This window comes from Sycon ciliatum, chromosome 7 (assembly GCF_964019385.1).
Source record: "Sycon ciliatum chromosome 7, ocSycCili1.1, whole genome shotgun sequence".
In the NCBI taxonomy this organism is placed as follows: domain Eukaryota; kingdom Metazoa; phylum Porifera; class Calcarea; order Leucosolenida; family Sycettidae; genus Sycon; species Sycon ciliatum.
In genome coordinates, this window is record NC_088649.1 from 14,017,031 (window position 1) to 14,038,374 (window position 21,344).

Sequence of the window (21,344 nt, forward strand, 5' to 3'; positions counted from 1 at the left end):
TTAAAAACGCTGTAGGCTGAATTTATAGTGCAGATAAGAACGAAAACCGTAACACATGTACACACAATAACGGACACTCAGACGTATAACTCTGTATAAATGTACATGTAAGACTGTACCATAGGATAAGAGCAAAACTGCTGTGTTTGCTAAAAATAAGAACGGGCTAGGCTAGAACCCTGACCCCCCCCCCCCCCCTCTCCAGTTCTTCGATGCCCCACAGCACTGTAGTCCAAGTGTTTCTTAATCACCATGGCAACAATTTGATTGCGTTGCATATTCACTGGCTAAGTTATGACCACTGGATACCGCAGTGATTTGAAAGCAGGTTTTTGAAATAGTTAAATATATAGAGTTTCTGAAAATATCTTGTGCTCTGTTCTGTGGCATATGGCAGTGTGCCTTGCCTTCAGCTTCTTCAGAAAAGGGGAATGTGACCATTAGCTTGCCTTGTTGTGGTGAATCAGTGACGACCTATCACTAAATCCTGCATCACACATTGCATTTATATGGCTTCTCTCCAGTGTGTGTTCTTTGGTGTCCAGTAAGGTGACTACTCCGAGTGAATGCTGCATCTCAGTTCTTCACTGCAGTATTCAATATTACTTATTCAATCATCACATAGACTTGATGATAACACAATGAGTGTGGTTCTCTCCTCTGGTTCAGAACTCACTTGTCAGTGTGCCTTCTCTTGTGATGTGTAGCAAGGATACTACTTCTACCGTATGCTGCATCACACACATTGCATTTATAAGGCTTCTCTCCAGTGTGTATTCTTTGGTGTGTAGCAAGGCTGGAACTCTGATTGAATGCTGCATCACACACATTGCATTTATATGGCTTCTCTCCAGTGTGTATTCTTTGGTGTGTAGCAAGGCTGGTTCTCTGATTGAATGCTGCATCACACACATTGCATTTATATGGCTTCTCTCCAGTGTGTATTCTTTGGTGTGTAGCAAGGCTGGAACTCTGATTGAATGCTGCATCACACACATTGCATTTATATGGCTTCTCTCCAGTGTGTATTCTTTGGTGTGTAGCAAGGTCACCACTCTGTTTGAATGCTGCATCACACACATTGCATTTATGTGGCTTCTCTCCAGTGTGTATTCTTTGGTGTTTAACAAGGCTGGGTCTCTGATTGAATGCTGCATCACACACATTGCATTTATGTGGCTTCTCTCCAGTGTGTATTCTTTGGTGTGTAGCAAGGCTGGAACTCTGATTGAATGCTGCATCACACACATTGCATTTATATGGCTTCTCTCCAGTGTGTATTCTTTGGTGTGTAGCAAGGTTACTACTATTCGTGAATGCTGCATCACACACATTGCATTTATATGGCTTCTCTCCAGTGTGTTTTCTTTGGTGTATAACAAGGCTACTACTGCATCTAAACAGGTCACCACATTCTCTACACTGGTACTTGTACCCAGCATAACAGCTAGCAACATGTCCCTGACCATGCTTGATATGATCCTCGGTGGTTTTGCTGATTACTCCACATGCCTTGCATTTCAATTCCTTCTTCCTTGCGGTCAATTGGATAATGCGTTTCACTTCACTTTTCGGCACATACACTCTATTGCTTTCGTTACCGTTATCAGTATGCAGTGGAGTATTCGTTGTGTGGGTGCTGATGTTTGGATCAGGAATTACCTTGGCTTGTTTGGCTGTCTGTGTCATGCTGCAATGTTGTGCTGCATATGGAGGTCTCTTCCGTATCAGACCAGAGAGTAAGAGCGGTTGCTCTGGAGAAGTACCCTTAGGAGCTGGACGTGGACCGACTTTCCTTGTTCGTTCCATTTGTGGTTTCCTGAAACGGTTTGGCTCTGCATTTGGAGAGAGCAAAGTAGAGACAGAACATTCTTTTTAGACAATGTGATCTGCTGCCTGGTAATGCGAGGCACGCTGGGGTTGTGTGGATGAAATAGAGCTCGGGGGGGGGGGGATCGGTTTCTTGGACTAGCCAAGCTCCGTATTCTGTAAAGCAGCATATCTCATCTTGCTTCCCTGAGGTTCGTCATTGTCTTTTGCTACTTTGAGTAGGTAAGCAGCAAGCACATTAGTTCACAATATGGAATACAGTACTGCCGGGCGCCGAAAAACAGAGCGCCGAAGAAGGACCAGGCTAGAATTTCACCAAGCACAGCGTACCAGTGTATACACGGTGACTCAACTGTGCATAGAATGTGGTACATGCACAGTGCAGGAAACTGAAATCCGACCCCTGACCGGTGGGTTCACATTCTTTGCGATGTGAGCTCAGGGGGTCGGATTTCAGTTGCCAGCACTGTACATGAAAATACTTGGTCCGCCCAGTTAAAATTGGCGCTTATCTTCTCACTTGGTTTTTCGGTGTTCTGCCTGTGCCACACGGCATGGAACCACCGATTCACCATCCGAACATGACCATTGACCATTGCATCCGACGACATGGCAGCACAAACCATCACAGAAGTTGCGATCGGTTCGTTTGAGTCTTTTTGACGGAGCTGCCGCCGACAAACACTTCCGTCAGCGCAAGAAAACACTGCAACCTCCGCTCGAGTCCGTAAAATAGGTCAGGATGTTCGCATTTCAGAGCGATGGAGAATACAGTTTCTGTCTACTTCCAGCTGTCTGATGGCAAGGATTGTTTACCCCGGGGAGGTATAGAAAAGCTGAAAAAGCGCTTCGCAAGCTTGAATTTCAGTGCTTGCACAGTACAGCGCCTAGTGAAGGGCTATCACCAGCAAATCGCTGACGAAGAAACTGCAGCTCATGTCGATGTCTCCAGTAAGTGAGACCAATCCGGCGGACACACTTTGAAGCTCACAGAGGACAGGGCAAAGGAGCTAATCAAAGGAAACACCAAGTCCTGAGAGAAACACTCGTGCAAAGGACTTTCAGGAAACTAGCCGAAAAGCCTGGTGCACGGCGTTGTGGGTGCAGTACGCACAGGTGCTACATCAAGCGGAAGCTATCACTGCGCTGCATGTACAAGCACCAGCGGCTCGCGTGGGTACGGGTGCTGATCAGCAAGTACGACAAGCGCAAGAGGCGATTTGAAAAAAGGACACTGATATGGCGTTGCCTTTTTGTCTCAAACAAAGTCGCATTATTGCGACGAACGGGGATAACACTTACAGTCAACATGCGGGCAGTCTCACTCAGCTTCTGATGGGAAGGTGACAGGCACGCACTGCCTTTGAGCGTGATTCGAGACGAGGAGAAGTGGAACAAGCTATGAAACGACCCGTGCAGCAGCTGTCCGGATCGTACGTTTTGAGCTCTTCCTCCAGCGACGATAGTGGCGAGGAGGATGTGTAACTTGCTTGAATTTTCGACTGAGTTGCTTACTGACATGTAAATAATCATGTATATAGTGCTTTGTGATCGTGGCTTGCTTCAAATATTCGTATTTCTTTCCTGAGACAAGTGTGAAGATAAGCGCCAATTTTAACTGGGCGGACCAAGTAGGAACTGCCTAGTAACCCTGATACCCCAGTTCTTCGGAGACCAACAGTAAACTGTAGTAGTGAGAAAATCTGTGTGAACACCTACATGCCTTCAACATGAATGATTAAGGTAGAACATACCAATTTTCACATCTTGATTTGGTTCTGATGTCTGCAGTGATGATGCGCTTTCCATTGAAATTCCCAATTCCACTGCGTACTCTTTGCCATACCAAACAAGAAGTTCATCGTGTGGTCGAATGTCACGGAATGACCGATAGTAGATTTCACCCTTGTACTGGTAAGCGACAAAGTTCTGCTCTTCCTCGTTACGAGCACAGTTCACAAACCTCATCCAATTGGCATGTTTCTCCGATTTGCCATCAACCAAGCGCTTTTTCCCTGCCGCTGTGGGTGCAACCTATAGAGCAGGAGAGCAAGCAAAGATTAAACCGATCAAGAATGATCAGTATAAATTGTGCATGGTACATCCGTTGCGCATGGCACCACCTTTTGTGCCAAAAACTTAAAGATGGTGTTGGATTAGATTGCAGTCATTGCGGAACACCTTCATAATACAATACCCGTGGCCACTCAGAAAATGATGCGAGCTAGTAACAGCTTGGGGAAATCTACAATAAACCTGTTCGTTTAGTTTTCTGCACACACAGACTGGCATAAACCCTTTGAAATCTCAGCAATCTCATGGTTGTGGGGTGCAAAAACTCAAAATTGTGACAGATGTTCCAACCCTCTGTTATGCTTTCGTGAGCACATACAACACTGGCGGGGGTCAGAGAACTGGGGGGGGGGGGGGGGGGCAGGGTTCTAGCCTAGCCCGTTCTTATTTTTAGCGAACACAGCAGTTTCGTTCTTAATCGATGGTACAGTCTTACATGTACATTTATGCAGAGATATAAGTCTGAGTGTATATTCTACTTATAGTGTATATTACGGTTTCCGTTCTTATCGGCAAAAATCCAGCCTACTTCGTTCTAAAAAATGGTGAAATTCTAGCCTGGCCGTTCTTCGGCGGTCCGTTCTTCGGTGCCCAACAGTACTGTACTCCATTGTCTGGGCTGTGTTTACCCAAGAATTTTAACCAAACACGTACTAAGATGCATTGGAGTGTTTGCAAGACGCATTGCGCTCGACCCGGGTTGACATCACACCCGGCAGGATTGTATATCCCCGCACATGCACATATCCCACCACATCAGTCAGCATACCACACAATAATCCACAAGTGGAGTTCTGCACATGTACAGGCTACTGTAAAACGGATAATTTTAGCGACGGTGATACTTAAAGGCGATTTTACGGAAAGGAGTGTTTTCGCTGAAGTTTTTCCGCGCCAATCGAAATTTTGTATGTACAGTAGGTATCGGTTATAGCGTGGGTGTTTGAAAACGACATTCGATTCTTATTGCCGATATTTCTTACACACGATAAATCACGTGTGACATATCATATGCACGTGTGACATAATAAATGTTTAGCATGTGGACACGTACAATCATGTAGGTTTACACAATCATGATACACACGGATCAGACTCGCGGTCGTGCTAGGCGACTGTGGAGCAGCAGATAGGAGAGAAGTCGGAAGAAAGAGTCCGACTGGACAGAAAAAGTGATTCTCCAATGCTCAGTTGGACATAACTCTCTTTTTGTGTTGAATATTATTGTATTGAGCATGCACAGAGCACAGATGTTATTACTACAGGCGATACACTTTGCACTAATCTGGCATATTTTGCTACACAAAATCCATGCTTAGGGCCGATATATTCTACTATGCGATAATACTGCTTGTAAGAATAAATATACACATAAAATAGGTGTTATGATTATGAAAAAATGAGTGTTCATTCTTGTAGGCAGTATATTCTTGTATACGACCACACTATAACCGATACGCACTGTACAGTACAGTACTAGTCGTCTCTTTTTAACTCTGAAACTCAGATCACTAACATAATACTATTTCATCGCAAATGGGTCCTGATTCAGAAAACGCTAAAAATGTGCCCGCTAAAATTTAGCCGTTCTCCAGTATAACAATTTCTACCACCGCTGCCACCAATGTTGTAACTGTACTTTCTCTCATGCTCCCAGCCCCGTGCCATCTCCACACTTATACAAGATGACGAGATAATTACACTTGAAAGACGATATTTTATGGCAAGACGGCGGAAACACCACTGGACATGACAAACTCAAGACGAAGACTGCTTTTTACACCACAGCAGCATGCAAATACACCAACACCACGTACAGGGGCAGCCAATGGGATTTTCGATCTTTGATGTACTTTGATGTACATGTAGGTCAGATCTACCCCTCCCCCTTCCCCTACCTCGTCAATGCTTTAGCAGCTGCGTCTACATCTTGATCCTTGAGGGTTATGGGTGGCATTCTTAGGGATGTGGAAAACTCAGGCTGACTGGGTCTGCGGGATATGAACCGTGATTTCCTTTCCTCCAAATTTTGCAGATTTTCAAACCCGGGTTTGAATCCTCATACAAACAGTAACTAGCTAAACATGGACTAGGTGGTCATTAATCTTACTTTCTCTCTGATCAATCTGATAACAGCTTTCTCCACAAAATGATCATCTTACCTCCCACATGTAGCTGCTGTCCCGTTCGGGATTCAAGCCGTCCTCTTCAATCACCTCTCCAGTGTACGGACCAATCCGGGTGCCTTTTGGTATGAACGTCTTTGCAAATGCTCCCATACCAGCACCAGCAATTTTCGATTTCCCAATTCTGATCTCTGGCGGAATGAGCAGAGATGTGTGTTGACTGCGTACTGGTTTGCTACCCATTGCTTCACTGTTGAGCGGTTGCAATGGTCCGCAGTTGGGACAATCTCCACGAAACCAGTCATCGCAATCTTCACAATCTACAAGTCGGCATCAGAAATAGAGCACTGTTCCCATTGTATGTCACACAAAAGCATGTAAATATATTTGTGGTGTGTGTGTGCGCGCGTGCGCGCGTGCACGCACACGCGCGTGCGTGTTCGAATTTTTCGGCCAACAGGGTTCATTTTAGCCCTCTTTGATTGCTTTTTCGGGTGAATTGGGTGGACCATACTGGACAAAAAGTAATACAACCGTGTTCGTACTGGTACCTTGTGTGACGCCCTGGTCTTTTGCTTGATTGCACGCACAATATGCCTCGAATGCTGATTCCAGCACAGCGATCCTGAAAACAGCTCCTTGGTGGTGGTGAGGCCCCGAGTTGCCTACAGGGTCGATCATTTCCTCATGCCCAATTTCAACATTGTGGGAGGATGCATGTTTAGCTCTATGCACCAAAATATGAGCCGAGGCAGTGAAGTCAAAGACGAAGTCAATCTTGAATTTTTTGTTTGCAGGTTAGATTGATCAATTGATCGAATTGATCGATCGAAGGCAGTCAGAATGGCGAGTAACGATGTAGCATTGAGTTTGTTGGTGTCCCGCATGAGGACACGTCTCTCCTGGATGAGCACGATGACTCGTTATACTGCAATGTCCCCGACAGTGAGCACGATGATGGAGACGACGACCCGCACGCACCGGCGGCGGAGAAGCATCAGCTCCGTCTGCCTGACAACGACAAAGACGAGAGTTACAAAGACTTGGAGCAGGAAGGGTCACCTATCAAGGAAGCCCTAATCGGCGCAGAGATCGTGGACTGGATGTCAATCGGATGTAGCTACCCTGGTGACAATCACTTTGCTGCGCTTGACAGGGACCGCTTGAAAATCTTGTCATGTCGCTCCGCCAGCTGAAATGCTGCTCTCGCCAAAGTCACAGCCCGCTCTTCAAAAAGTAGGTACTGGATGAGCTGGCTGCCTCAGTGACCGCGGGATTCGCGAACCGCACAACAACTATGATACTGTATACATGTGCATAGCCAAATTATTCAGTGACAACTAGAGTGCATTCTACAATAATTATGGAGAATTCAAGGGACTTGTAAGGCTAGTATTGATGTGAAACTTTGTCACATGGAAGTCTACATACTAAAGTACATTTCCAAAGAAAAGCGAATTTAAAAAATGTCACCCCTATTGAAGGTCCATTTACTGAGATTATGGATCATAATTATATGGGTGCTTCTGCTACACATTGCAATAGCACGAAATATACTCCATGATGATCAGGCACTCCATTATTATGCATTGTAACATCAGACTACCATCTCTTCTACCCTTGGTATGTCCCCTTTCCTCTGATCATAATAAAGACATTGGCACGTGTAACATCTTGCGTAAAGTCACTTCCTGGGCACATGCTGAGTCAGACTAAGATGTGCACATAACCATGCAAAGGTGACCAGGTACAGCAAATCTATGCACTAGACCCGAGTCTGTATACTTTAACCCTTTGGAGTCCATAACTTTTTTGCTTCCGCAGAATGTGTGGCAGTCACGAAAATGCGCAATCAATTTCCAACATAACTTTGGTTCTACTTCACCGATTTTGAAGATCTTGGGCTCGTTGGAAAGCTCTTGATGAGAGAAACACAATGAGCCCAAACTCGCCAAGAGCACTACTCATTGTCCGCCACAACGCGCTCCAAACGCGAATCCAGCTCCAAATCTGAGACGAAATCGGTCTCCTGCAGTCATTTCACTGAATCTAGCTCGGACCTGTTCAAATTTTTCGAGTAGAAGCTTACCTTGCCGTGACTTCGCGCCGCGCCGGTCCTGGCACGTGCCGCTCATCGTGAAGCTGGGAAAATCCCTTTTTTTCACGCACTGCTGACTCGCAGCACGCAGCGCAGAAAATTCAAAAATGTTCGATCGCTCGCCGCTCACTCAAACTTCATCGGAGAGACTTTGGACCTGTCCGGGGTGATAGGTGAGAGTTTTGTCTACCACCTAGACCCTTCTATAGACCTTATGCTGGTTTGTACTAGTTGTACAGATCCACGAAATCCCGTAGAATCCCGTAGACCCGGTTGGGTATTCATTGTGTGCTATGCATGCGCATTTGACCTCTTATTGGCAAGCAATCGCTTTTCCAGGTTCTTCACTTTGGTTAGAACTAATGACTAGCTAGATCTTTGTCAGAAAAGGATTTCGTATGAAATTCCTTCAGGGCCCATTTCTTAGTGGAAATAGCAGAAAACACAATAGGGTCCTGCACATTCAACACCCAACCGGGTCTACGGGATTTCGTGGATCTGTACAACTTGTACTAACCGGCATAAGCTTTATTGTTGAATTTGATGAAGATTTGGCCGAGAACCGAAAGTTTGACTGCGCCCACATGCATACAAAATGCCCATGGTTCGAAATCAAACCATGGATGCCAAAGCGTTAAAGACAGCCCACCTTCCCCAATACACGTAATACATGCACAAGTTGCACACGAGGACAGAGATTCAGAGACGCATGCATGAGACATAAGTGAGCAAACAGGTGCCCAGACAGACAGACAGATGGACAGACAGATAGACGGACACATAGGCAGAGAGACAGATGGAGAGACAGACAAACATACAGATGAACAGATGGACATACAGACATACATACAGACAGACGGCCGGACGGACAGACAGACGGACGGACGGACGGACAGACGGACGGACGGACAGACGGACGGACGGACAGACGGACGGACGGACAGACAGACAGACAGACAGATAGACATACGCTCGCCCACACACCGATACTGGTGCTTGACCGAGACTGACACAGAACACAGCCCCCTCCCCCCCCCCCCCCCACACACACACTCCCAGAGAAGACATGATAGAATGAGGCGGGGTCCTGGAAATGTAACCCCACGCGGAAACGTTAAACTTAAAAAACCCTAACCTCTCGTGTAGAGTTTAATAGCAAGCCGGTGATACAGTACACTCATACCTCGGTTACCCAGACCCCGAAGTTACAGTCACTTCGGTCTACCGGGCACACTTTTGGCGAGTTTCAGTGGAAATATTACTACTCTTTTGTTACTTCTTGTTGAAGTAGTGACGTCACGTGCCATACCTATGGCCTTTCGCCGTCAAAATATATGTGACTCGGAGTTATGAACATTTCAGAGCTACGGGCAGTGGCCGGTAACGGACCGCCCGGATAGACGAGGTGTGAGTGTAGTTCAATTCACAACACCAGAGATCTGATATACAGATGCACAACCATTCACAGAGGCAAAGGAATGACTTACAGATATACTCATCATCATCTGACTCTGCTTCATTGTACGAAACCTTAGAAGCCGCTTGCCGTCTTGGATATCGTACACGTGAGCCACCATCGCTCGCAGGCTCGCCTGCTGACCTCTCAGTGTCATTTACTTCCTCTGGCTCCGGAACTACCAGCATCGGACATGCCAGATTTGGTGTCTCCTCAGAATCAAGAACAAGCCTGCAGAAGACATCAGTAGAAAATACTGTTTCCGTCTTTTCTCCCTGAGGTGCGTTTGTGCGGCTATGACTCCGAGACCAGTATTCTGATTAGCCTCACTAACGCAATCCGCATACGTGCCCGGTTTGGCCCTGTGCCCCCTGTCTCCTGTCTTACCGTATTTCCACAAATAGTAGGCCGGTCTACTATTTTTTCAACCTCGTCCTAACCCGGCCTTATAATCGAGGACGGTCTTTTATTCTTTCAACCCAGTTTGACCCCGGTCTTCTATTTCTGGCCACACAGTTTTACCCCCGTTCTTCCATTTTCTTCTACATAGTTTGAGCACGGTCTTCTATTTTTTCCCACAGTTTGAGCACGGTCTTCTATTTTTAACACAAGAACAAAGACTCATTTAGTAGGCCCAGTCTTCTAATCGGAGACGGTCTTTTATTTTTTCAATCGCCCCCTGCCCCGGCCCTGTATACAAGGAAGGCGTTGTATATGAGGACGGCCTTTTATTTGCGGAAATACGGTATGTCGACGCCAACCCCTTCTCCTCTCCATATTCTCTGTGAGGCTGTGCATGAGTGTGTCTCCTGGTGTGAAGAGTGAGGGGACCGCGGTCACCAGTTTCCCCAGGTTGCGGGAACGGTGATGCTGGGAACAGTGATGCTGGGAACGGTGATGCTGGGAACTGTGATGCTGGGAACGGTGATGCTGGGAACGGTGATGCTGGGAACGGTGATGCTGGGAACAGTGATGCTGGGAACGGTGATGCTGGGAACGGTGATGCTGGGAACGGTGATGCTGGGAACGGTGATGCTGGGAACGGTGATGCTGGGAATGGTGATGCTGGGAAGGGTGATGCTGTGTGTTTGGATGGGGGGGGGGGGGGGTAGATAGACTAAACCTGGTGCAGTTGTGGGACAAAACCAAGTTTCCGACTGTGCTCAATACTGACTCAGATAATTGAGGAAGCACGACAGGCACTAGGTTTGCTATGGCATTATATATCTGGCCTTTCTCCAATGTGACCGGACATGTTCGGATGTACGGAAGTTTTCGACTTGATGACTCCAGACTGCTGCAGCTCTTGAGCTGAATGAACTCATAGAAAACAGCATCACCATATAGCTAAGTACATGTGGAGCAAATTATGAAGGAAGTGATGTTTCTCTAGGGATCAAGAAGGACTTACGGCTTGTTTCTATCCGCCTTTTTTGAGTTCTCATCACCCAAAGATTCTGATTGGTCGCCCATGGCACTATGCACATCATCGTCAGCACCAGCCTTTTGAACAATTTACAAAATGCGTGCACGTGCACAACACACATGGCACGCACGGCATTCACTCACAAACGCGTGCGCACACACACACACACACGCACACGCACACACATACACACACACATACACGCACACACACACCATGTACCATGTATACGCCCGTCGCAAGAGAAGCACTCACATCTGCAAATGCACCTGATGTGCACCCACAGATATTCTCTTATAGCAACGATAGCGAACAAGATCTGCATGAGACCAATCAAGACTTCCACCAGATAACTGTCTAATCCACACACATTGTTTGTTTTGATCCACACAACTGACGAAGCCATGTGAATAGACCACCGATGCACACCTGGTCTACACCACACGGAGTACATCGGCATAAAACGGCCGAGACAGTTAGTTACCTATGCACACCCTACACTTGCTGGGGTAACCAGTATAGACAGCACGCTGCTTTAATAGAAGCAGACACTAGATGCACTGGTACCTTGAAGTGAAATTGGAGTTACTTTACCAACCAGCCTCGCCAACTGTGTACTGGGAGCCCAGAGTCAACAGACATACCAACAATCTCAGCCATGAAAGCTACTGTCGTGGACATGGAAATCCGGTCGCACCTCTAGCGGCCCCAGGGCGCTGACCATGCAGCCGTGGATAAGCGGAACATGCATTTTGCGCTGCAGCGCCCTGGTCCCATCGGTTTAACATGACGTTGTGCACTGCATGCAGCTTTTCTGTACGCGCCGAGGACGCCGGCCCCGGTCAATCGACTGGATTTCCATGTCAGCTACAGTATTATAGTAATGGCACACTGGACTGTGGAGCCGAAACTAGTCCAACTTCCAAATGCTTTGGCAAGAAGGTAGCCTTCCGACAGGTTGGACACACACACACACACACACACACACACACACACACACACACACACACACACACATACACACACACACACACACACACACACACACACACACACACACATGAGTGCACATATCACGAACGCATACTCTTATGAGTCCATAAGCGCGCACATGCACTCGCACTCGCACTCGCACACACACACACACACACACACACACACACACACACACACACACACACACACACACACACACACACACACACACACACACATACATACACATACATACACACACACAGACGCAGCTAGACACAATACTGCACACGCGCTTGCACATCTTCCTTGCCGTCCAGCTGTCATATCAGCGGGCTACATCCCTCTACGTCTGCTGGCAAAACGCAACTAATCTCTGAGAACTGGCAACTTGAGCAGAGAACACAGTGACAATATTTCTAATTTTCAGATTGCTTTGCCCCCCGACTGTAGTGTCTATACAACATACCTGTTCCTGATTGCGTGTTGCTGCTCCTTTGGCAACTTTCTCCTTGTACCTTTCCACCTCATCTGCAGTGACACAAGAAAACAAATCATTTTTGCGTGAGATGTTAGTGCAATGGAACCGGTTGCCATGGATAAGGCGCTACACACGCTCGTGCGTTATAAACTGAACTTACCGCCCATTGCACAGCAATTAGTTTCTTGACATGTGGCACCCTTGTAAAGGGGCAAATGAAAAGGTGTGAGTAGGGGAGGGGGGGGGGAGAGTAGGGGTGTGAGTAGGGGAAGGGGGGAGGGGGGAGTAGGGATAGTAAAGTGGTGGTCATACCACTGTCCGTCAAGAAGACTTGCCTCAAAGACTTCACAGAAATTTACTTCATGCGCAGCTACTAGTATGCAGGCACGTAGCACCGCCGTTGGCGGTGGTCCGGCCAGCTAGGCCAGGGGGGTCCGGGGGGATCTCCCCCGCGGAATTTTTTGAAATTAGGGTGCAAAATCCGGCATTCTGGGCACTTTTGGCATTGTTTTACTATGGTGGTCGTGGTCGGGCGAAAAAGTGATCCGGCCAAAGCCGGACCGGCCGGAGCGGCTGCTACGCCCCTGGTATGGTCGTGATTACATAACCTCCGAGACTAAAACTCCACTATGGGTGCTGTCCTGACAGAACTTCAAGTTGACGTCATGTTATGTTGGAACGCGCTTCGTACACATAATTATTACCAGACAAATCCTGGACCTGTGGCGGACAAGCCCCCATTTTAGGTACAAACTCGTGAAAGAACAACGCGTGATGTCCAACTTCGTATATCACTTGTGTGAAGAGCATTGCATCATACCGATGACGTGAACTCGAAATTCTGGCCGAACAGCGGGTATGAGTTGCACACTCTTGGGGGTTATGTATGTTTGGTATGGTGCTACATGTGGGCAAGATTGACAACGGGGGAAATAACACTGCTTCCAACACAGCTCCAACTTTAAAACACCATAACTCACCAAATGATGTTCTTGGCTGCTTCTTCATTCTCTTCTGCCATTCCGCCTGTGGTGTCCACTCTTCATCTTCGCTTGACTCGCTCTCGGACTCCATCAACAGCTGCTTCGATCGCTTCTTGGCTTGGAAAAATGATCCATTCGGTGCCAGCAAACCTGCATGTAATAGCAACAGAACACCATTAGCCATTACAATTAGACACATCAACGAATCTTGAAAGTTGAAACCAATACTGTGCTATTTTCAAGGTGTCCACCAGAAATTCGAAAATCTTTAAAAGAGTGTTGAAAAAGCTCGTGGCTGTACTGATGAGGCCTTGTGGCCGAAACAGCTTGCTGTCTACAGCATTGGGTAAAAGAGTGTTTTAAAAAAACCTGGCTAATTCCTGCAACTCCCAGCCCAGTGCCATATCTGGTCTCTCTGGTGGCATGGGTGTGAATCGCTGCCACCACTGCCATTACAAGGCCGTCACAGCCGGGGCGGCTGAGGCCGCCCCACTTTTTCGGCTGTTTTTTTTTAGCACACTGCAACAAAGCGCGATGATCGCAGCTCAGCGCAAAGACTCTTTGTCCCCGATCGTGGTTTGTTGCAGAATCAAAAAGTCTTTCATTGCAGCTACACTGAAATGGCACCAAATGCCTGGAAATGCTTGCAATTGGCTTCAATTTTTGAAATTTTTTCCCGGGGAGGGTAATGAAGAATCCTTGTCCCCGATTGTAGCGTCTTCTTGGTTTGTTGCGGAATCAAAAGTCTTTCATTGCAGTTCCACTGAAATGGCACCAAATGCCCGAAAATGCTTGCAATTGGCTTTTGCAATTGGCTTCAATTTTTGAAATTTTTTCCGGGGAGGGCCCTCCCCCCCTTCCATGGCCGCCCCACCTCCTAAGGTGGTGCGACGGCCTGCATTACTGTTGTGATTGGAGGATTCTTACTACTCCCAGCCCCGTGCCATCTCCACATTCAGATGGTCGACAGCAGAACTAAAGGCTTTAAAAGAGTGTCTTTAAAAAAATGGCCGATTCCTCCACGTCCCAGCCCAGTGCCCAACCGGAGAAAACACTGAGAAACGACGATATATTATACAGTGAGATGACGAAAACACAACTGGACATGACGAGCTCGATACAAAGACCGAATTTTCACACAATAGCAACAGTCGCATGCACCAACAACACATTCTGTGTGAGGTACCCAAAGTACCGTACTGCGACAAGAGTACACCAAAGTTCTTATTCTGTGCATTCTCCTCAAGCAGCACACTTTGCTTGGCTCATCTCAAATCATTCCAGCCTCCCGGTCCCTCTACCTCCCCCCCCCCCCCCCCCCCCCGCCCGTTTGATCCAAGAACACCACACACTTGCATGAAGTATCACCTCCCCATTTACAGTTTCTATTTTATCTGCATGGCTTTTGTACATGACATTGCAGCCTGTCTTCATCGACGTCAACACATGGTCAACTGAAAACTGATCAAGCCAAACTTTGGCACGCTCCTACTCTAGTATGTGGCCAGTGAATGTGTTCTATTATGCCCTCGAATTGAATCATGAATCCATTCTTGAATCACCCCTGGCTGTTCACATCACCCCATGTGAATAGGGTGAATGGATTCCGAATCGATTCCAGGGCTCATGACATGAAATCGAACGGCGAGATTCCATTCATGAATCAATTCAAGTGCATAATCGAACGCACAGACGTGGAGATTGTGGAAAAATAGAATGTCTGCTATGTGACAAACAGGCTCTCGCTTACCAAGGGATATCAGCATGTCTTCATTGCGACGAATGTTCTCTTCACGTTTCTTCTCCAGCTCAGTTAGCTGAGACCGAGGCGGAGGAGGGTTGAACGGAAGTGGCATGTTGCTGACACAATGATCGACCTGCTGTCAAAATGCACACACACACATGCACACATGTATACACACGCACATAAGCACACACACACACACACATTGAAAAAACTATATACACTCATACCTCGGTTATCCGGACCCTGAAGTTACGGCCACTTTGGTCTACCGGGCAGCCTTTTGACGAGTTTTAGTGGAAATATTACTACTCTTTTGTAACTTTTTGTGGGAACTAGTGTCACCATATGCCATATCTATGGCCTTTCCGCATCAAAATGTACGTGATTCGGAGTTACGGACATTTCAAAGTTACGGGCAGCGCCTGGTCCCCTGACGGCCTGTGTACACGAGATATTAGTGTACTACAGACCATTACACCAGTAACAACGCTTTACATTCATTCATACATCGACTCTATGTCAGGCCTGGTGGGTACCACTGGTACTTCGGGTAAAGCCAAGGTCATACTAATTACTATCAATTCCAGTGCACATGGAATGTCGAGCGTTCTATTTGGAAGTGCTAACAAGCTACCCAGGTGTTCTCGTGCACTCCTGAATCCGTTCTAGTATATCTTTCACCAACTATTCTTCTTGTTCCGGTCAGTTAGGACAACTCTGCTCGCTGTTTTACCTGTGCATCTGCTGGCAGAGGAACGTGTAGCTACAACAACCCTACATGATTCATAGAGGTAGTGATGCGTCCTCCGATGATACTGACAGTGTGCATGAGAAAATGTTTGGGCGTGTAGCTGAGCTGCGACTGCTGCAGACAATACCACCCATCAGGAGCTGACTATGGGTCTGCACGCCTCCTACACACACACACTTGTGCATGTGTGTGTGTGTGTGTGTGTGTGTGTGTGTGTGTGTGTGTGTGTGTGTGTGCCAGCTAGTTCGGTTGGTGGGTACACTTATGCCAGATAGTGTTGGGTCTGTTGCCGACAGGCTCGGCTGCTTGAAGGTGTATTGTTGTACCTACCACCTTTGTTGGTTTCAGGGTTTATATACTTTCTATTTGAAGTATACATACCTGTTAACCATGGACTACTTCTGGCTACTGTATAAGTCTTGTGTAATCAATGGTGCTAGTGAAGCTTATATCAGATCCACTCTGATTTAGCCACACACACTAGTAGCAAGTATTACCTTCACTGGGGGCAGGGGTAACTGCAGTTGGATCCCCGGACGGATACCCTGATGCCGTCAATCCTTTTTCTGCACCTTGTCCTCACCCACTTACTGAGGTGTGGTGAGCCCATAAGTGGGATCATTCCAAGTCCACCCTAGTTTGGGGATTTCAGGGGGTGTCGGCCGTTGGGCGGTTCAATAACCAATTGAGTCATCTTTCCAAGATTCCTTTTTGAGTCTCTCTCCCCTCTCCCGGGGAGACCCACGTGACCAGTTTTGGCAGTGAGCAAGTACAAGTACAAGTGTGTGTGTGTGTGTGTGTGTGTGTGTGTGTGTGTGTGTGTGTGTGTGTGTGTGTGTGTGTGTGTGTGTGTGTGTGTGTGAGAGAGAGAGAGAGAGAGAGAGAGAGAGAGAGAGAGAGAGAGAGAGAGAGAGAGAGAGACGAGAGAGAGTGTGTGTGTGTGTGTGAGTACAAGACATGTGGGTGCTTCAACTTCCTTCGGAAACACACAGCCTGGTGTCTCTCTCTCTCTCTCTCTCTCTCTCTCTCTCTCCGCTCTCCTTGTAGCCCCCAACTGGGCCCCTACATACACAACAATACATGTAGTACAAATTGTACAATGTACAAACAAAACTCACTCATTCACGAGGCAATGCTCCTTCGAAAGTCCTTTCGCTTCAACGATCCAAGCCGTCCGAAAGCTAGCCTTCCCAGGCAATACGCCGCTGTAACACTCAGCGGCACTCTTTTCTCTACCCTACACTTGCCAGTTCACCCCGTCAATACGGAATAGGGCTGCTGGAACCGAAGAGAGGCCCAATGGCCCGGCTCCCCACACCGGGGAGTCGGAAGACAACCGCCGGTGGGTTTACAAATCAAAACACAGCGTTTCACTAAATGAATGTAACGTCAATGGAAGATGACTAATAACAACAACAACAACAAAAAAAGGAAGATGACTAATCCACCTTGGAAGGGGATAATTTATACAGGTAAGCACTTCGCTACAGACTCTCGCAATAGCCTTGCACACGGAAAAAGATCAGACGGAAACTCTTCGACGAAAGAAAACCTCCAACCTGCCACCAGCACAACGCAAACACTTCTGGCCAGTCCTCTTCGACGGTGGAAGAGAGAAAACGAAGAAGTGCCTGCTTTCTTACGGGGTCAAAGTGCAAAGTTTATTGGAGGGTTTTTTATCGCCGTAGACCTAGAATAGGCTAGATCGTAGAGTGCACATGTAGTCAATATAGCCCAGATTAGCGGTCGAGTGGAAAGCGGATAGTGACCAAGGCGCTGCATGCATATGCGCACATGCGCATGCAACTCTGTCAAACTGTAGTCTACCGCGTGCTGTAGATCTAGAGTCTAGATCGTCCGTGCCGTTGTAGACCTACCGAGGCTAGGCGCCTGATAAGTGATAGTGATACCGCTATAATTATAGCGATATGTTGCCTATTGTTGGTGCAGAATACCGAGCATAAGAACTTTTGACCTTTGTACTGAACCCTCGTCCTGTTGATGTCTTTATCATCATCGGATCAAGCGAATCAGGAATCACACAGCTCAGCCACCATGTAGATCTTACAAATCTACAGAACTGTATCAAGCATCAAGCTAAAGCCAAAGGCAATTACAAAGTCTATGGCCCTCAAAGACTAAAGTCACAACTATTATTTCTTCAACAAGTCGACGAATCAGTAGACGTACAACTCTCCGACGTGCAACTCTCTATTCGGACCCCGATCTAGATCTATGCTATACAACGCCTTTGCCCATAGTCACACAACTCCTCAACCTTTGCCGTAGGGGCTTATGGCCTACTTGAATCACCTGGTTGCAAACAATCAGCAATGAGAACGGCAAAGACTTTCAGCTTGACCTTTGCTTTAGACTGTAGACTTCTTCTCGTAGACTGGCTCTGCTGAGAGACAACAAATTGTAGGTGGTTTCGTTTGAGCTGTTGTGCTGGATTAAATTTGGGGAAGCACTTCAATAGTATACCGGTAGATCTACATGTACATGACTTGTACATGACTTGTACACTAGTACTGTAATCGTGCGCATCCTACAGTGCTGGCAACTGAAATCCAACCCCCTGAGCGGTGCGCTCACATCGCAAAGACCCAAAACGGGATAGTAAAACTACGAAATAGAGACAGCTAGAATGTGAACGCATCGCCAGGGGTCGGATTTCAGTTGCCAGCACTGTAGTAAGCACCTTCTCAGTGAAATCCGGCTCTTCTTTCGCATCAGCTTCAAAACCTGAGCCTTCATGCCTCACGAAAAAGGTAGCATTCCGAACCAACACAGAATGTGTGAGGCTTTTAAACGGGCACTCAGCATAATGCCCAAGGGTTTTGTCTACATGATTGAAGTAGCAGCTCAACGAACCCTCCGTTGTGCATGTACCCGAGCCAAAGTCACACAATGGGCACGCCGCAAAGCATAGGCCATATTCCAGGCAAGAATATTCGTAGCCAAGTCTGTCTGTCACCAATATATTTGTTTATCCTCTGAGTTTGAGCTGCGTTGATCAATAACTTATACCGGCGAACAGATTGCACGTAGAAGCATGAACTGGTTACTGCGTGTAGTATACAAATAATTACAATGTAGAAGTTAGTTCTGCAAATGACACCATGGGACGCGACTGTTGTGTTGTCTGGCAAGCCTGTGCTTGTATCGTGGCGGCTTTACCCGTGATAAGAAGCATTGTCAGCAGTGACATCAGTGTAGTTACATAGTATAAATTAAAGGCGCCATCCCTCACACGGATCTTCAATGAGTCTCTTGAAACGGGCATTGTACCTTCTGCCTTCAAGAAGGCCCTGGTCCGGCCTCTGTACAAGTCTGGAGACCCAACATCCCCCGGGAACTATCGTCCAGTATCCCTGCTGCCGATTGCCTCAAAGCTGCTAGAGAAGCTCGTGCAGCGGCAGCTTGTGGCATTCCTCGATGAACACCATGTTCTACCACCGACCCAATTTGCCTTCAGGAAGGATCACTCCACTGAAGATGCACTTGTGCTACTAACGGATGGTGTTCTCACTGCAAAGGACTCTGCATTGCCTTGCTGCATCTGCCTACTTGACATGTCAAAGGCGTTTGACAAAGTCAGTCACCCTACGCTGCTGCAGGACCTGTTCGACATTGGCGTTTCTGGAACGGCATTAAGTTGGTTTGCCAACTATCTCAGCCATCGAACCCAGCAAGTGCGCATTGGAACCCAGGACGGACCCTGTAATGCATGCACATGCGGTGTTCCACAGGGATCCGTTTTAGGACCAATCTTGTTCAGTGTATACACGCGCGGCATACCAGAGGTTGCTGGTGACGTGCCCACAGTACAGTTTGCGGATGATATTGGCTTGTACTTCAGCCACCGGCTGCCTACTGAATGCTCCGCGGCGCTTACCCGGGCAGTATCTGCAGTGGCTGACTGGCTAGAGGATCGCAACCTCATCCTGAACTCCACGAAGAGCCAAGTCCTGAGCATGCACAGTGAAGCCATTCCTGTAAATTGCAATGGGACTAGTTTGCCAGCAGCAAGCACTGCGAAGTACCTCGGAGTTCTGCTGGACAGCTCCCTCAACTGGCAGAAACACGTGGACAGCATCGCCAAGAAAGCATCTCAGAAGATCGGGGCGCTCTGGCGATCTAGGCGAGCATTAAGTCTGAAGGCCCGTACACAGTTCATGAAGTCCATCATCATGCCTGATCTGCTGTACGGGTCGACAGCATTTTTCGCCTGCCTGCGACAGGAGCAAGTCTCTCGCTTGCAAGTTCTCCAGAACCGAGCTGCCAGGGCAGTGTTTGGCCAGCCACCCCGCTCTCATGCTCAACCCCTCCTGACCAGCTTGCAGCTCTACAGCATTCAGGAGCTGCACAAGCAGAAGATGCTGAGGTTTGTGTGGCGTTGCCAGCACAATCGAGCCAGCCCAGCCCTCCAGGACAAGTTTCGAAGTGCTCATGGAAACACCACCCGCCTCCAGCAAGGACAGGGTTTGCGCCTGCCGCTAGCCCGGTCAGCAGCAGGGACATCCCGTCCATCGCACTGTGGTGCCATCCTCTGGAACACCCTCCCCAGCGAAGTTCGCCTACTCAATCGTCCCAGAGAATTCGCCGTAGCTGCACTGCCCTTCACGCTGGCGGGCTAGATCTGCAAACTCCGTGAATTCTCCCGCCTTCTGTGTTCACAGTCCCACACTCCCCTTGGAGTAGTCTGCACGGCGCTGCTGCTGCTGCTGTTGCTGTTGTTGTTGTTGTTGTTGTTGTTGTTGTTGTTGTTGTTGTTGTTGTTGTTGTTGTTGTTGTTGTTGTTGTTGTTGTTGTTGCTGTTGTTGTTGCTGTTGTTGCTGTTGTTGCTGTTGTTGCTGTTGTTGTTGCTGTTGTTGTTGTTGTTGTTGTTGTTGTTGTTGTTGTTGTTGTTGTTGTTGTTGTTGTTGTTGTTGTTGTTGTTGTTGTTGTTGTTGTTGTTGTTGTTGTTGTTGTTGTTGCTGCTGCTGCTGCTGCTGCTGCTGCTGCTGCTGCTGCTACAGCAGCTACTGCTGTGGCTGTAGTTACAGCCCCTCTCGTTGTCAGGATATGTTTGCTTGTGCTACTTCTCATCCAGTTGACTTCTTATTATGACTTTGTACGTTATAATTTTGTTGAGCTCCGGTTTTCCCCTTCATTCTAACTCAAGTGCAGTTTAGCGTGTATTGGCTTGTGATTTCCTTTCTTCTGTTTGCTTGGCATTTTATCGCTCCACAGGTACCCCCGGTCTCAGGTGCTATCACATTTGTGCAATTGTTGATTTTGGTCCTGAATTGTCCTCCCTGTTGCTTTGCTGCCGTCCTCCTCCTTCCTCCACCTTTTTTTCTTTTCTTAATTGGCCTCATTATGGCATTCGCTTCCATGTAATTGGGCTTGTAGC

At 47.5% G+C, this 21,344-nt stretch overlaps 1 protein-coding gene across 2 annotated transcripts; it reads right to left on the reverse strand.

Moving 5' to 3' along the window:
- Positions 1-212: 212 nt before the first annotated feature.
- On the reverse strand, positions 213-17,706 carry LOC135821051 (histone-lysine N-methyltransferase PRDM9-like). Of its 2 annotated transcripts, none has more exons than XM_065334115.1 (9): positions 17,065-17,706; positions 15,199-15,325; positions 13,446-13,598; positions 12,454-12,515; positions 10,995-11,086; positions 9,615-9,814; positions 6,066-6,349; positions 3,585-3,864; positions 213-1,835 (listed from the first exon to the last, which is right to left on the reverse strand). In XM_065334115.1, the coding sequence occupies exons 2-9, from the start codon at positions 15,302-15,304 to the stop codon at positions 673-675; spliced, it is 2,340 nt and encodes a 779-aa protein (XP_065190187.1). In that variant the 5' UTR covers positions 15,305-15,325; positions 17,065-17,706; the 3' UTR covers positions 213-672. The 2 variants fall into 2 exon arrangements, with proteins under 2 accessions (XP_065190187.1, XP_065190186.1); XM_065334114.1 differs by having other exon boundaries at positions 15,199-15,328.
- Positions 17,707-21,344: the final 3,638 nt, after the last annotated feature.